Source organism: Oreochromis aureus, linkage group 17, assembly GCF_013358895.1.
Source record: "Oreochromis aureus strain Israel breed Guangdong linkage group 17, ZZ_aureus, whole genome shotgun sequence".
Classification (NCBI taxonomy): domain Eukaryota; kingdom Metazoa; phylum Chordata; class Actinopteri; order Cichliformes; family Cichlidae; genus Oreochromis; species Oreochromis aureus.
This window is the reverse complement of record NC_052958.1, coordinates 4,073,164-4,087,553: the sequence shown is the minus strand read 5'-3', so window position 1 is coordinate 4,087,553 and position 14,390 is coordinate 4,073,164. Positions and strand designations below refer to the sequence as shown.

The following is a 14,390-nucleotide window of genomic DNA, read 5'->3' as shown; positions in this document are numbered from 1 at the left end:
TTTTTGTTTGTTTGGTTTTTGTCAGTTTTAAGATTACCTTTGAAAGGATGAAGATGCATCTAAGTGTGCCAAATAATGAATTGACTGATTGTCAGGTTATCAAATATAAAATTTAAAAAAAGATTTTAAAAATCAATAATTATAAAAAAGTAAAAAATAAAGATGGTTACATTTGGTTACATTTTTGAAAAACTTTTTTCCAGCAGTCATATTGACATGAAATATTTGGCAAACAAGCACTACTGATCACATAAATCATGTTTCTTGCCTTTGCTAAGACTTTGATTAATGTACAAACACATGGTTACCTACCTAGCTAAATAGCCTTTGTGAAGGCCTCTAATAATGACTTTTTTTTTCACAATTAGTTTTCTGTTATAACTTATCTTCACTCCAGTAATTTTTTCAGGATAAAATCACCTGAACTCTTTTTCTTCTTTTTAACTTGTAGCTTTTAAAAACTCTAAAATCTATTATTATCAACACAAAGTAACAACTTTAAACACAAAAACATATAAACAATAATCATAGCTAGTACTTAAATCGAGTTTACAAAACATTGCAAAGCATTTTTTAACATCAGTGGAGTAACAGAGCCCTACTGTGTGGCTAATTTAGCTTAATTAAAAATGCTATCTAACATACTTGAATTGTCAGCTAGTTAGCTACCTAGCTAAAGCTAACTAGCTGCTGGATTGAATTAAATATAACCATATATTTAATATATAACTCTTGTGCATAAATAAATTTTGTTAGCTGTTTTAGCTAGCTAGTGTCTTTAACATTACTTAATAGTATTTCATTCTTAATTTTTGAGTCCTATTGTTTCCTATTGTTAGCAACAACATTTTTAACAAATGTGTTAATTACTAACAACAAAATTCATAAGTCGAACAAAATGCCGTTGTTGATACAAATTTCGGTGACGGGTAAATTACGCACGGGCGACATAATGTTGCCAGTGTTTTGGTTTTTTTTTGAAATAGTGAATGTAATATAAACTCTTCATCTAAATTATTTTTCATTTTTATTTCTCTCAAACCAGATCTTGGAGGCTACATCGAGTTTGAAGGTGTGTAACCGGGTGGCTGCTGTACTGCGGCGACTGGTCTCAGGTCTGCTTGTCAACAGCGGCATGACTTCACAAGACATCCTTCTGCTGAGCCACGGCCTTGTCAGCCAGAGCCTGCCACTTCTAACGAAAAGAGACCGGTACACACACACACACACACACACACACACACACACAGTCTAAAATCAGAGTACAATAAATTATTTCTAATATTTTTCCCAATTTTCTGCCTATCTCATGTTTGCTTGTAGGGACAAAGCATCAGCTAAGCCTCCCCCAGATCCCAGACTGCCCCCTCCCAGCTGTCTGCTCCTGCCTCCCACTCCAAAGAGAGGAGGTCAGAAAGCTCCTGTCAGCAGCCGCACCAACATGCACATCCTGGTGGACGCCGGCCTCAAGGTGCGCTTTCTCTAACAATACGAATAATCTCTGTAACATGGCACCCTGTACTTTTATCTCAAGAAGGAATAAATGTGTGTTAATGTGTGTATGTGTCTAATGCTCAGCTGCTCCACCTGAGTTTGAAGAAATCCAAAGTGACATCATCCGATCCCTCAGCCCTGGAAATGCTGGATCCTTTTGTGCACTTAATGCTCACCTGCCTCGACTCCATGCATGTCAAGGTACTAACACTTACCTGGGCATCTTTTTATTTTGTTTATCATGGATTGCTTAAATAAATCTCCATCAACCTCTGCTTGTGTCCCTCTCAGGTGATCACAGAGGCTCTGATAGCGTTCACTTGGCTGTTAAAGTTCCCTCTGCCAGCAGTGGAGCAGAACGCTGGGCAGCTGACCAAGCAGCTCTTTGTCCTGCTGAAGGATTACTCTAAGGCTGGAGCCGCCCGCGGGGAGAACTACCACCTGGTCCAGAACTGCTTCAAGGTATAAAATGCATCGTACTCTTTAAAGTGAGGTTTAAAGAGTATTCTTTAATAATCAGGGATGAGGTAACATGTTTCTTTTTCTTAGGCCATGACTGTTCTGGTGAAGAATGTCAAAACCAACAACATCTCTGAGACGCAGCTGCAGGTGCTTCTGGGATACGCCGAGGAGGACATCTACGACCAGTCTCGCCAGGCTACTGCCTTCGGTCTGCTGAAGGTAAACCAGTGGAGCTGTAGTCAGACACATTTCTAATGTAATGTGCGGTGTGCTTACGTGTGCGCGCGTGTGTGTGTGTGTGTGTGTGTGTGTGTGTGTGTACACTCCAGGCAATTCTGTCCAGGAAGCTCGTTGTTCCTGAGATGGAGGAAGTGATGAAAAAAGTGGCCAAGTTGTCGGTGACTGGCAGCAACGCTATGATCAGAATCCACTGTCGACAGGTACAAACTCCTTTTCTGCTTTCACACCGACTCATTTGCAGAATCTCAGGTCCAGCTTCTAAGTGAACATGTTTTTATGTGGTGCAGATCTATCTGAAATACCTGTTGGACTACCCGCTGGGGAAGAAGCTGAAACTACACCTGGAGTTTGTGGTGGCACAGCTGCGCTATGAGCAAGACACGGGCAGGGAGTCAGTGCTGGAGATGCTGGCATACATCTTCCAGACTTTCCCTCAGGTGTGTAAAAATGTACAAAATAATAGAAACGGCAGGATAATGAAATCCAGCCACACTGTACGATTAATTCCTCAAACATTCACAACATCGATCCTGTTGTCAAACATTGCTTCTTTTTTTCTTTCCCTCCCATTCAGAAAATACTCTTGGGGCACAGCGCTCTGTTCTTTGCCCCGCTTGCTCTTGTTGTGGTCAACGATGACTCTGCGCGGTGCAAGAAGATGGCAGCCATGGCCATCAAGACTCTGCTCACACAGTTGGACTCGAACAACCAGAACACCCTGTTCTCCATTGTCAGCACTTGGCTGAATGCAGAAAAGGTACATACAAAAAAGCTTGTTTAGACCTCATTTACTCTTCATAAGTGCTTCAGTTCTTGGTGGCATAGTTTCCAGTTCTTAGCTGAAAGGAGTGGCCCTCACTGTGGTCTTCAGTTGCTGTAAACCATCTGGTTCATTATTAGACGTGTGCGTTCAGAAATACTCCTTTGCATATTGGTTGTGGGGGGTTTTTTTTAGTGACTGTTTCCTTCCCATCTGTTCAAAGCACTCTGGCCATTCTGCTGAAACTGGATGTTTTATGTTTATCGGACCATTCTCTCTGTTAACCCTGTTGATGGCTGTGTGACCAGCAGCTTCCGAAATACTCAAACCATCCCATCTCGCACCAATAACCACACCACGTTACTTAAATCATCTTTCCTCCCCATCCCATTCTCATGCTCAGTTTGAACTTCAGTGGATTGTCTTGACCATGACTACAAATGTGTGGAGTTGCTGCCATGTGATTGGCTGATTAGATATTTGAATTAATGAGAAGTTGAGCAGGTGTACCTAAAGTGGCCCGTGATTGTGTATATTCTTCCAGGGGAACAGTTTTACTAGTTAAAGTGAACCGTTAGAATAGATAATTTTTAAGATTTTGTTTTGTTTATCCCCGGTCTGGCAGACCGGGGTGGTGGTCCCCATCTTTAAGAAGGGAGACCGGAGGGTGTGTTCCAACTACAGGGGGATCACACTCCTCAGCCTCCCTGGGAAAGTCTATGCCAGTGTGCTGGAAAGGAGAGTTCGTCCGCTAGTCGAACTTCGGATACAGGAGGAACAATGCGGTTTTCGTCCTGGTCGCGGAACACTGGACCAGCTCTTTAGCCTCTCAAGGATACTTGAGGGTGCATGGGAGTTTGCCCAACCAGTCTACATGTGTTTTGTGGACTTGGAGAAGGCATTCGACCGTGTCCCTCAGGGTGTCCTGTGGGAGGTGTTGCGGGAGTATGGGGTGTCTGGCCCATTGCTACAGGCCATTTGATCCCTATACAACCGTTGCAAGAGTTTGGTTCACATTGCCGGCAATAAGTCGGACTCGTTTCCGGTGGGTGATGGGCTCCGCCAGGGCTGCCCTTTGTCACCCGGTTCTGTTCATAATTTTATGGACAGGATTTCTAGGCGCAGCCAAGTGGCGGAGGGCTTTCGCTTCGGTGGCCTCAGAATCTCATCTCTGCTTTTTGCGGATGATGTGGTTCTGTTGGCTTCAGCAGGTGAAGGCCTCCAGCTCGCACTGGAACGGTTCGCAGCCGAGTGTGAAGCAGCAGGAATGAGGATCAGCACCTCCAAATCTGAGGCCATGGTTCTCAGCCGAAAAGGGTGGAGTGCCCACTCCGGGTCGGGGATGAGTTCCTGCCCCAAGTGGAGGAGTTCAAGTATCTCGGGGTCTTGTTCGCGAGTGATGGGAGAAGGGAGCCGGAGATCGACAGACGGATTGGTGCTGCACCGGTCCGTCGTGGTGAAGAGGGAGCTAAGTATAAAAGCGAAGCTCTCAATTTACCGGTCGATCCACGCCCCTACCTCACCTATGGCCACGAGCTGTGGGTAGTGACCGAAAGAACGAGATCGGGGATACAAGCGGCAGAAATGAGCTTCCTCTGAAGGGTGGCTGGCCTCTCCCTTAGAGATAGGGTGAGAAGTTCAGCCATCCGGGAGGGGCTCAGAGTAGAGCCGCTGCTCCTCCACATTGAAAGGAGCCAGTTGAGGTGGTTCGGGCATCTGACAAGGATGCCTCCTGGGTGAGGTGTTCGGGCATGTCCCACGGGAGGAGGCCCAGGGCAGACCCAGGACACGCTGGAGAGATTACATCTCTCGGCTGGCCTGGGAGCGCCTTGGTGTTCCCCCGGGTAAGCTGGAGGAGGTGGCTGGGGAGAGGGAGGTCTGGGCTTCTCTGCTTAGGCTGCTGCCCCCGCGACCCGGCCTCGGATAAAGCGGATGAAGATGGATGGATGTTTTGTTTATATCTTATAGTGTGGTAATGTCAAAATGAGTGCAGTCAGCGTTAATCTCGTTAATACGAAGTTAACGCCATAACTGCATTAATGCGGCAAATCCTCGTTGGCGAATTAACACGGATTGCCCCGTGTGAGGGCTGCACGGTGCTAACGCCTTAACAACCTAACCGCGTTGACACCGTGCAGCCCTTGCTTGGGGCGATCCACGTTAACTCGCTAACGGGGATTTGCCGCGTTAGCACTAGTTAAAATCTATGAAGGGCCAAAATCCACAATAAATAAATCATTGGTCACATTTATTTTCTATAAGCAGTTAGGAGATGATTACATAACTGACTGGTTGATGTAATTTGTTTAATTGTGCATGTGGTGGCTACATTTAGAAATAGTGAAATTAAATAAAAGATTACATTTTTTTAACAGAAAAGCAAACTTGATGCACTCATATGTAATGTGTCAATTATTTATTTATTCAACATTTGGCAGTTTTGGTCCTCCATATATTAAAGGTCTTATTACAAAATCTGTCCTTATATCCGTATAACTTCAGAAATGTTCTCCTTCCCAGGTCAGCCTGCGGCGTCTTGGGGCGCAGATTTGCGGCCTGTTCGTGGAGGTGGAGGAGGAGAAATTTGCCCGTCGACTGGAAGACCTGCTGCCGCTGCTGGAGAGGGAGATCAACCCCGACAACTATGAAGATGTGAGTCATCACACAGGGAGAAGCAGAAGTGCGATTGAAGGCAGTGAGTTCAGAATAAACGATCAATTTGTAACTTTCTCTTTCAGATCGAAGAGGAGCAGGAGGAGAAAGGAGCTGACCGGCTGCTCTTCAGTTATCTGACTCTCCTCACTAAACTGAGCAAACACTGTGGATTCCTGGAGCTCAGCAAGCCTAGTGACACACTCCGGAACATCTGGGGTAAAGAGCGCACATGCGTTACCTCGCTGTTACTGACATATGCATTCTGCACATGCTCATTAAAACATGTCCCTGCCTTATTTTAGGTCACATCGAAGCCCACCTGCGGTACCCTCACTGCTGGGTGTGGCTAACGGCCTCACAGCTTTTCGGCCAGCTGTTTGCAGCTCACCGGGCAGAGCAGCTGGTCACCGTTTGGAGAGGTGAGGGAGATGCTTCATCTCAGTTGGCAGCCACCGACTTTATCACCTGCAACCTGGATAAGAAGGTAGAGCCAAGATGCTTTTTTTTTTCTCTTGCAGCAGATTTGATTTCTGCTAATATTTTAAATGAAATCTTCCTCTTTCCCTGTTTTCTGAAATCTAGATGAGAGAGTTGGCGCTGTCTTTTTGCTATCAGCTGCAGTCCAAGTATCTGGACACGGCCTCGGGAGAGCAGGTGCGCAAACCCCACTGAGCCACACACCTGCCTTCCTGCACCTCAGACATTTAAAGATCAGGTCATACAGGTGTTTGGCTAACAGAGGCCCTTCTGCTTCACCCACAGGTGATCAAGAACTTGCTGTTCGTCGGCAAGGTGATCTACCTCATTTCCCCCGAATCCCAAATCATAACTCCTCAGGAGGAAGAGAAAGAGGGAGAGGAGGAGCAAATGGAGAATGGTGATGAGGGAGATGAAGAGGAGGAGGAGGAGAGAGAGGAAGAGGGAAAAGAAGAGGAGGAGGAGGAAGAAGATGACAAAGAAGACAGGCCTCCTTCCCTGCTGTGGCTGATGAAGAAGCTGTCTCTGATGGCAAAGAGAGAAGCTGCATATGCTCCTAAAGTTCCCCTCAAGGTACACTTAGAAACACTTTTTTTTTCTTTTTAACCCAGTGATGATTTGAAGTGTCCATGCTGTGACACTGTTTGTCCTTCACTGTGATTTCTCTCAGAGAACATGCGTGTTTAAATTCCTGGGAGCGATGGCCATGGACTTGGGGAAAGAACGACTCGCCCCGTATTTGACCACGATAATCACACCTCTGTACAGAGAGCTGGACAGCACATACGCAGACCAGGGTAACTGCTCTGACCCAGTGTTGCCAAGAATAAAAAAAACATCCTGAAAAAAAAATGTTAGATTTACTGAATGACCCCTGTTGTCTCCTGATCTCTGAATCCAGATCCCACACTGAAGAACCTGGCTCAGGAGCTCATCGAGCTGATGAAGAAACAGGTGGGCCTGGAGAGATTCTCCCTGGCCTTCTCTGCCGTCCAGAAGGAATTTTCACAGAGACGAGCGGCACGCAAACAACACAGAGCCATGCAGGTATGATGGACATCGGAATCAGACACACACATGAAAAACTGCTTTAATTTGCCATCGATCGTCCTCACAATTTCTTCTCCGGTCTCTGCAGGCGGTCGCAAACCCAGACATCGCTGCAAAGAAGAAGCTGAAGAAGCACAAGAACAAAATCGAAGCCAAAAAGAGGAAGATCGAGTTCCTCCGGCCTGGATATAAAGCCAAGAAGCAGCGAAGCCACGCGCTCAAAGACCTGGCCATGGTGCAGTGAGCCGAGGACACTAGGCCAGCTGATGCAGAACAGAGACTCAAAAGGAAGCATGGACAAGAGTATACCCAGAATCCTGTGGGCTTCCGATTCAGCTTAACATGAAAGACCAAACAGAAGCTTGACTGTGTGTTTTGATAAGTGTGTACAGAGCAAGGACGCTGTGAAAAACCCAGATTAACGTCTGTTACACATCACGGCGCATCACTCATTCATATGAATTGCAATTTTTATGTTCCTGCTGTGAACAGGCTACAGTTTTGCTCCGATTTCCATCCCGTGCAGTTAAATGTACATGTATTTGTAATTAAAAAAAGATCCATCTGTTTGTCATGTCTAACGTCACTCTATGAAAATCAAAAAAAAAAAAAAAAAGTCTCAGCGCTGATACAATCACTGAAAGCAATCTTTACTGAGAATTAGTTTCACTGTACAAGCAGATATAAATATGCAACCATAAAACTTTGAGCATACAGTTAGTGTTCAGTAACTGAAAGACTAATATGCCAAAGCTGCACCCAAAAAATTTAAATGAAAAAAAAAAACTTAACCCCTAAATTATTTAAGACAAATCAACAGAAGGAAAAATAGAAACTGGTGACAAACCATCTGCCTGCTATATAGTACAAAAAATGGTCAGGCTGCAGTAACACTTGGCTAGACGACGGCTGATACAAAGAAACATTATGTGTTCTTTCACATTCTGAGTCAAAATTATTTTTTTGTGATTTAGTGAATGTTCTGTTTTCAACCAGGAATGGAAAATCAATGTTGTGAGTCAGTCCAGTGCACTATAAATATTGTGCACTGAGGTGGACGTTCACCCTCTCAGGAGCAGGACTGTCGGGTCTTGTAATGTTTGTGCCTTTAATGGTGAAACGCTGCCTCCTGGTGGATATTTGCTGGATCTTTTCAGTGACTGTAGTGCTCGTCACATGGTCAATGCTGTCTGGCTGTAAAGCATCCTTCAAGAGGACTTAAAACCTGAAGCTGACTGAATCTTTTTAATCCACGATGACTTCAACACTACTGCTAATGTATTAATAAAATTAGCAACATTTATTTATATACGTCAGTTATCAGCTGTAACTTTGTGTTGCCAAAATATAGGAAAATGTTGACACCACATTTAAACTGTTGCTCATCCATCGCTGCAGTCTTACAGTTCTCCCAAACCTTCATATGTCTGTGTCCAGTCCACATGTTACTGCAGCCTCTGCTGCTCGGTCCCAGGCTTCAGAGACGTTTGGCATGGGGAGGACTCGGCCAAGGCTTCAGATGGGTGTAATGTAGGGAAGGTGATGGGGAAGGGTAGGAGTGCAATCACCTGTCCAATGGAAAAGGGGAAATAGGGAGCGGTCCATTACAAGACTTCATACAGAACGGGGCATAAACAGAACAGGTGCCAGCCTTTTACTGCCGACTCTTCAGGGAATCCACCAACCTGCAAGCAGTGAGAGCAAATAGAGTTCAGAGGAGAACATGAAAATGATATCCTTCCATTAGTCTCATTTCTCTGTGTGATTAGCAGCCTACCACTCCATAGCCTCGTCCAGCCCTGTGCCTTTGGTGGCTGAAGTCTTAAAGATCTGCCATTTTCTGTCTTTAAGGGCAGGCAGGCCCAGGGCGTTGGCCACCTCGGTCGGTGTCATGGCCTGATCCATGTCCTGTTTGTTTGCAAACACCACAAGGATCGCCTTCTTCAGCTCCTCTTCCTGAACAAGACAAGGTCACAAAACTCCAGCTTGAAAAGCAGACCTTTTTGTTCCAACTTTCAATAAGCAGCTGCTCCACATTATCAGACGAACGGAAACAAATGGCAGCAGCCATTTACAGCTCCAGCTGCTGGGTTCATTATCACCTGCTAGCTGACAGTTAGCACACTTACCTCCAACATAGCAACCAGTTCAGACTTTGAGATGCCCATCCTGTCACGGTCACTGCTGTCGACGACATAGATGACTGCGTCTGTGTTTGAGTAATAACAGCGCCAGTAGGGCCTGTGAAGCAGAAAATTAAATAGAAGTGCTGATAAACTGGAGACTGAGACAGGTAGGACGAGAGGAAGGGGCTCCATCAAAGAGCGAGTGAGAGGTGGAGACTGAGTGCAAACATCCAAAAATAAAGATGAAGGCAAAGATCTCAAACACTTGGAAGGTGAAAAGACTGTGAGAAAATAATGAAAATGAATGACGGTGAGCTAAGAACACAGCTGCTTCTTACAGCAGTAATGTGTGCATGGTCTCAACCAAAGATGAAATAGTTTTGCTTATTCAAATGAAAAGAAAAATGTAAATCTGCAGTTAGAAACACACGCAGGCCTCAATTCTCTACTCTTAACAAATCCACAGGAGGCTGTGTTCTTGTTCCACTTGCACTGTCACAGCACCACCTACCTGATACTCGTCTGTCCTCCCAGATCCCACACCTGGAACTTCAGGTTCTTGTATGTGACCGTCTCAACGTTGAAACCAATTGCTGCCGAAAAAAGAAAATATTATTCATGTTATCAAGTTATGCACTATAATAACGAGACAGGGGGAGAAAATATATACTGCAAAAATATTTGTGGTGCTTTTTAAACATGACATAGAAAGACAATATTAAAACACTTTATTTAGGAAAAAACTTGTGTGAAAGCAGCTGAGTGGCTCCAATCACTTCAGGTGTATTTAAGGGTTTTTATTGCTATGTTGTATCAAACTGTTTCCTGTTTGTTATGGGAAACAACAAAATACCCTTATCTTTAAATAAAAGGCACCCCTGAATGGTCAGGTATCTTACAAAAAAGAAGTAAAAAAAGATTCTCCCTCACTGACACAACATGGCTTTGAGGGAAGTTTGGGTTGGAACTGTGATTAAGAACTACTAAAAATGTAAACAGCCTGTGAGGTGAACTTTGCACACAGAAGACAGTTTGAGTTCTTAAAACTAAATTAAACCAAAATCTGATTAAAACCAGTCTCAAGGTCAGCTGAACATTTTTGGATATTTATGGTGTTGATCTTGATTGATTTATACAGGCACCTATGTCTCCATAGCAATACATTTAAACCTTTTCTGTCCTATCCAGAACTCAACTCAAGTCAAGTGGCTTTATTGTCATTCCAACCATGTGCAGTGGTACAGTACAGAGTGAAACAAGACAACGTTTCTCCAAGACAAGACCATGGTGCCACATATGACATATAACAGACAATCAACACAGGACAACATAAAGTGCAATGTGCAAAAACTGCAACAACCCCCCCCAAACCTGTATTCATATCTACATATAATAGCTTCCGTGTCATCTGACATGCTGCCAAGTCAACTCAGCTGTGATTGCATAAAACAGGTTTCTCACAATGGCCGTTTATCAATGCCCAAGTACGCGAATACGTACTCACGTTCTCGGTGAGTACGTACTCGCTGAGAACGCACGGAAGTACGTACCCGCCGAGAACGCGAGCACGGACTCGCGATATGTACAATTGGAACACCTGCGTACGTGATGATGTCACAGGTCCGGAGTTTTTACTGCCGTCCCCTCCTAATTTAACTGTGAGTAACATGTTATGAAGCTTAACTGTAATCACAGCCAAACCGATTTACTCAGGAACAAATAAAACACTGAAATAAACCAAACATTAACATTTAGAAGTGATCTAAGTGACTTATATATCATTTTTAACCTCAGTAGTGAAACCTCTATTAATAAAAATAGTGTACATGTACATACGTGTACATACCTTAATAAAAACAAGCAGGTGAGATGTTAGAACGCTTTTATTTCTATTCTAGTGGACACTCAATACTATAGACAGCTGCTGGAGTTTCTTTAACCTGAGTAGTGAGAAGTCCGCGAGCGGGGGGGTTGAAAACGATGTGCCGGGAGTCCGCTGTTGAATTTTGGACAAAATGCATTCTGGGATATATAGCTGTCCCAAGTCCACACCGATGCATGCTCGATAAAACGGGCGGATCGAGAACACATCCGGGACTTTTTCGCGTTCTCGGCTTGATGCGTACTTCGAATTGGAACAGTACTTGGTCTCCGACTGATGACGTATCACGAGTACACGAGAACGCAAGTACGCACAAGTACGCATACTGATAAACGCCCAGTGTTTGGTTTCAGAGTGCTTCGTTAGTTTGCTCGGCTCGCTGGCCTTTGATGTGTCAAACTTTGATAACTCCCACTGTCTGGCAGTTGATTAAAGGCATATTGCACGAATTACACTGGTTCTCTCTTTTTCTCTCACTGAACCACATTACATTTTCTTATCATTCGCCAACATAAAACCTGAGCCATGGAAATCAGTCACGCCATTCTTTGCCAAATGCACTCATTTTATCTGGCTGTGGATCAGGTCATCTGTGCTGGAGATGCTGGGTTATCTTAGCAGGGAGGCGCTTCATGTAACAGTTAAATCCACCTATAATATCTCACCACTTTTCCAAAATCACAGTACATGTGACCAATCATAAAACGGTTTATGTATTTCCACCAGCACGACGCACCACATAATTGCTGGGCCCAAAGTCAGTGGCACAGTTCTTTGCTGCATGATTTACCTCACATGGATATCAACGCTACTTGTGCCAGTAATACTATGTACAAATCATTCGCAAACCTGTCAAAATATTGGCTGGCTTTCAAAAGACACCAAGGCAGAACAGGCTCTGCATCAGCACCACACTGGCGGAAAACAAGCATGTCTGATACGGGTACAGGTGGAACAGGCACTGCAGCATTTTTCTTCACAATAACAAGATCAGTAGCTTTTTTCACTTTGAATTACTGGAATGTGGGAGGAGGGGAGGGGGCGTGGTTTCACTTATACAAATATTACTTGAAGCAGACATGCAGCAGGACTTTGGAGCTCATGAGCGTCAGGCACACGACTGTGAAAATGTAAAGTTGCACTTGACATGGCACAAAAATGAAGGCATAAAGACATTCAGCTGCTCCCTTATTTCCAGAGGCGTCACTACAGCAAATCTGCACATGGAGCCCCACATTTTATATGGCACAGATTTAATGATGGATGCTTCCCAGGCTTGGGAATACCACAGAAAAACACTAGCTTGTGACTCAGTTGAAGCTGGGTTTGAGTCTCCTCTTGATCTCAGTCTAGAATCTCTAAGGCGAATATGCTAACCGCTACACTATGGAGCCACTAAATGTGCAATCCAGATACAGACAAAACAAATACGTACTGGGAATTGTGGTCACCACCTCTCCGACCTGCAGTCTGTACAGAATGGTGGTTTTCCCGGCACCGTCCAAACCCAGGATCAAAATCCTCATCTCCCTGGTGCCAAACAGGCCAGAGAAGAGACTAGAGAAGAAACCACCTGAAGAAGAAGAAAAAGAGTAGTGAGAAAAAGGATGAATGGGCAGAAGAATTTACTTTTCATCAAACACCTAGTTCACTTCGATTTTAGGGGTAGTATTCCTTTTTCTTTTTTAACGTTGACAGTGTGCTGGTGTTGGGCCAAAAAGTGATTCCGATGTTTATGTGTTTTTTTTAAAAATGTGTAATGTCTCTGCTTGCACTGGTTAAAAGACTGTAGTCAACAGGATTTATATGGGGTTTTAAACCCCAAACCTTTTTGGCCACTTCAAATATCTTTATACAAATATTATGTTGTATTTGTTGCAATTTCTCCTACCCCCTTAGCCAGATCCTTCTTAAAGGAGACATTTTCAATGTCAATAATAGTTTTTAACTGGGTAAATAAAGGATATATAAAAGTCACTTTGCCATAAAGTGACTGCAGCTTCTCCCTTGTGACAGGAATATTGTTTGTATCTCAAGATGACTTAATTTCATTCATGGTTATGGATAAATTTGAAATATTTTTAACATAGTTATTTATCTAATCGTAATGTTATTTAATCACTTTTTGACAGACGATCAGTTTTTGGCACAACACCGGCCAAAATAAAAACCTTCACTGACAGCAACGAAACTATAAGTTAGCAAAGAGATTAATTCCAGAGTGTATTAATGATAATACACATGATACTGTAGGTATACTGTACATACGGGAGCTTAGCTGCAGATGCTTTAAACGCAGAGACATAATTGGACAGATAAAATCATGCCTTTTTATCACAACCATAAATGACCAAACAGGTACAGAATACCAAATATAAAAAATACTATACAGGCTCCGACAATGGACGCAAGTCTTTGCTTTTCACCTTTAAGTGGGTGAAAATTTATGATGCCCTGTGCTACAGATTTCACTGCTTCAGTTCTTAACACTTTTTATTGAAATGTATATAATTTACGATTTTTCCTCACCAAAGTGAAAAAAAACTGTAAAATAAAAGCAAAATTTCAGTGGTTTTAATTCAAGCGCTTTGAGGCAACTGTTGTGATTCGGTGCTATATATATGTAAAATTGATTTTATTTGATTTGACAAGCAGAAGTGACCAAAAGGGCGAATATGCCGAATAAATTTGTAGTTCTTTACTCTCTTCCTGATTTCCATGGAAGCTAGTTACCCGATCTACTGTCACTGTCAACCAGGCAAACTGGCTAACTGCAGTTACCTAAGCTACACACACTAGTGTTATGGAGTACTGGTATTAGCAGAAGATGAAATGCATGTCATCCTTCATGATCAAAGCCAGTTTGTAGATGTTTTAATTACAAAAGAGCTGTGTGAACAGGGAATATTAACAACAGCATGCCGTTAATAAAGAGCAAAACGTATTCACTGTAAATTGCTAATGTTGGCTAACTGGCTACACTCACACATTAAATTAAACAAACCCAACGGAAACAGGGGTATACCGAGATATAATCATTAATACACTTGGAGATTACATGTAACTACACAAAATCACGTTTTGCTGAGCAGTAGTGAAAATACTCACCCATTTTGATAAAGCCAGGGTCCTTATTTCCACGCTAAAGTGCCAGATTTCACTGGATGCGGATCTTCTTCCGTCTGGTTGACGTGTCGCTGAACGACGTCATCAACTTGTCGCTTGGATTTTGCTTATCAACATT

General features: G+C 43.5%; 2 protein-coding genes across 3 annotated transcripts in view; one reads left to right on the top strand and one right to left on the bottom strand.

Annotated features, from left to right (window-relative positions):
* utp20 (UTP20 small subunit processome component) overlaps positions 1-7,924 on the top strand; it is a 29,150-nt gene extending 21,226 nt beyond the window's left edge. The window contains exons 46-61 of one of the 2 annotated variants that reach the window (XM_031743468.2): positions 1,046-1,212; positions 1,324-1,471; positions 1,579-1,695; positions 1,786-1,956; positions 2,044-2,175; positions 2,286-2,396; positions 2,484-2,633; positions 2,771-2,953; positions 5,477-5,608; positions 5,695-5,827; positions 5,914-6,095; positions 6,194-6,265; positions 6,374-6,661; positions 6,759-6,885; positions 6,990-7,135; positions 7,227-7,924. In XM_031743468.2, coding sequence (XP_031599328.1) covers positions 1,046-1,212; positions 1,324-1,471; positions 1,579-1,695; positions 1,786-1,956; positions 2,044-2,175; positions 2,286-2,396; positions 2,484-2,633; positions 2,771-2,953; positions 5,477-5,608; positions 5,695-5,827; positions 5,914-6,095; positions 6,194-6,265; positions 6,374-6,661; positions 6,759-6,885; positions 6,990-7,135; positions 7,227-7,382 — 2,415 coding nt within the window. In that variant the 3' untranslated portion in view covers positions 7,383-7,924. The remainder of the gene's footprint in view (positions 1-1,045; positions 1,213-1,323; positions 1,472-1,578; positions 1,696-1,785; positions 1,957-2,043; positions 2,176-2,285; positions 2,397-2,483; positions 2,634-2,770; positions 2,954-5,476; positions 5,609-5,694; positions 5,828-5,913; positions 6,096-6,193; positions 6,266-6,373; positions 6,662-6,758; positions 6,886-6,989; positions 7,136-7,226) is intronic. The other variant, XM_039600951.1, reaches the window with a different exon arrangement.
* arl1 (ADP-ribosylation factor-like 1) lies at positions 7,768-14,373 on the bottom strand. The gene is made up of 6 exons (XM_031743467.1): positions 14,255-14,373; positions 12,582-12,719; positions 9,776-9,857; positions 9,268-9,379; positions 8,916-9,094; positions 7,768-8,823 (listed from the first exon to the last, which is right to left on the bottom strand). Exons 1-6 carry the CDS (start codon positions 14,256-14,258, stop codon positions 8,793-8,795), a joined length of 546 nt encoding a protein of 181 aa, XP_031599327.1. The 5' UTR covers positions 14,259-14,373; the 3' UTR covers positions 7,768-8,792.
* Between the last annotated feature and the right edge of the window lie 17 nt (positions 14,374-14,390).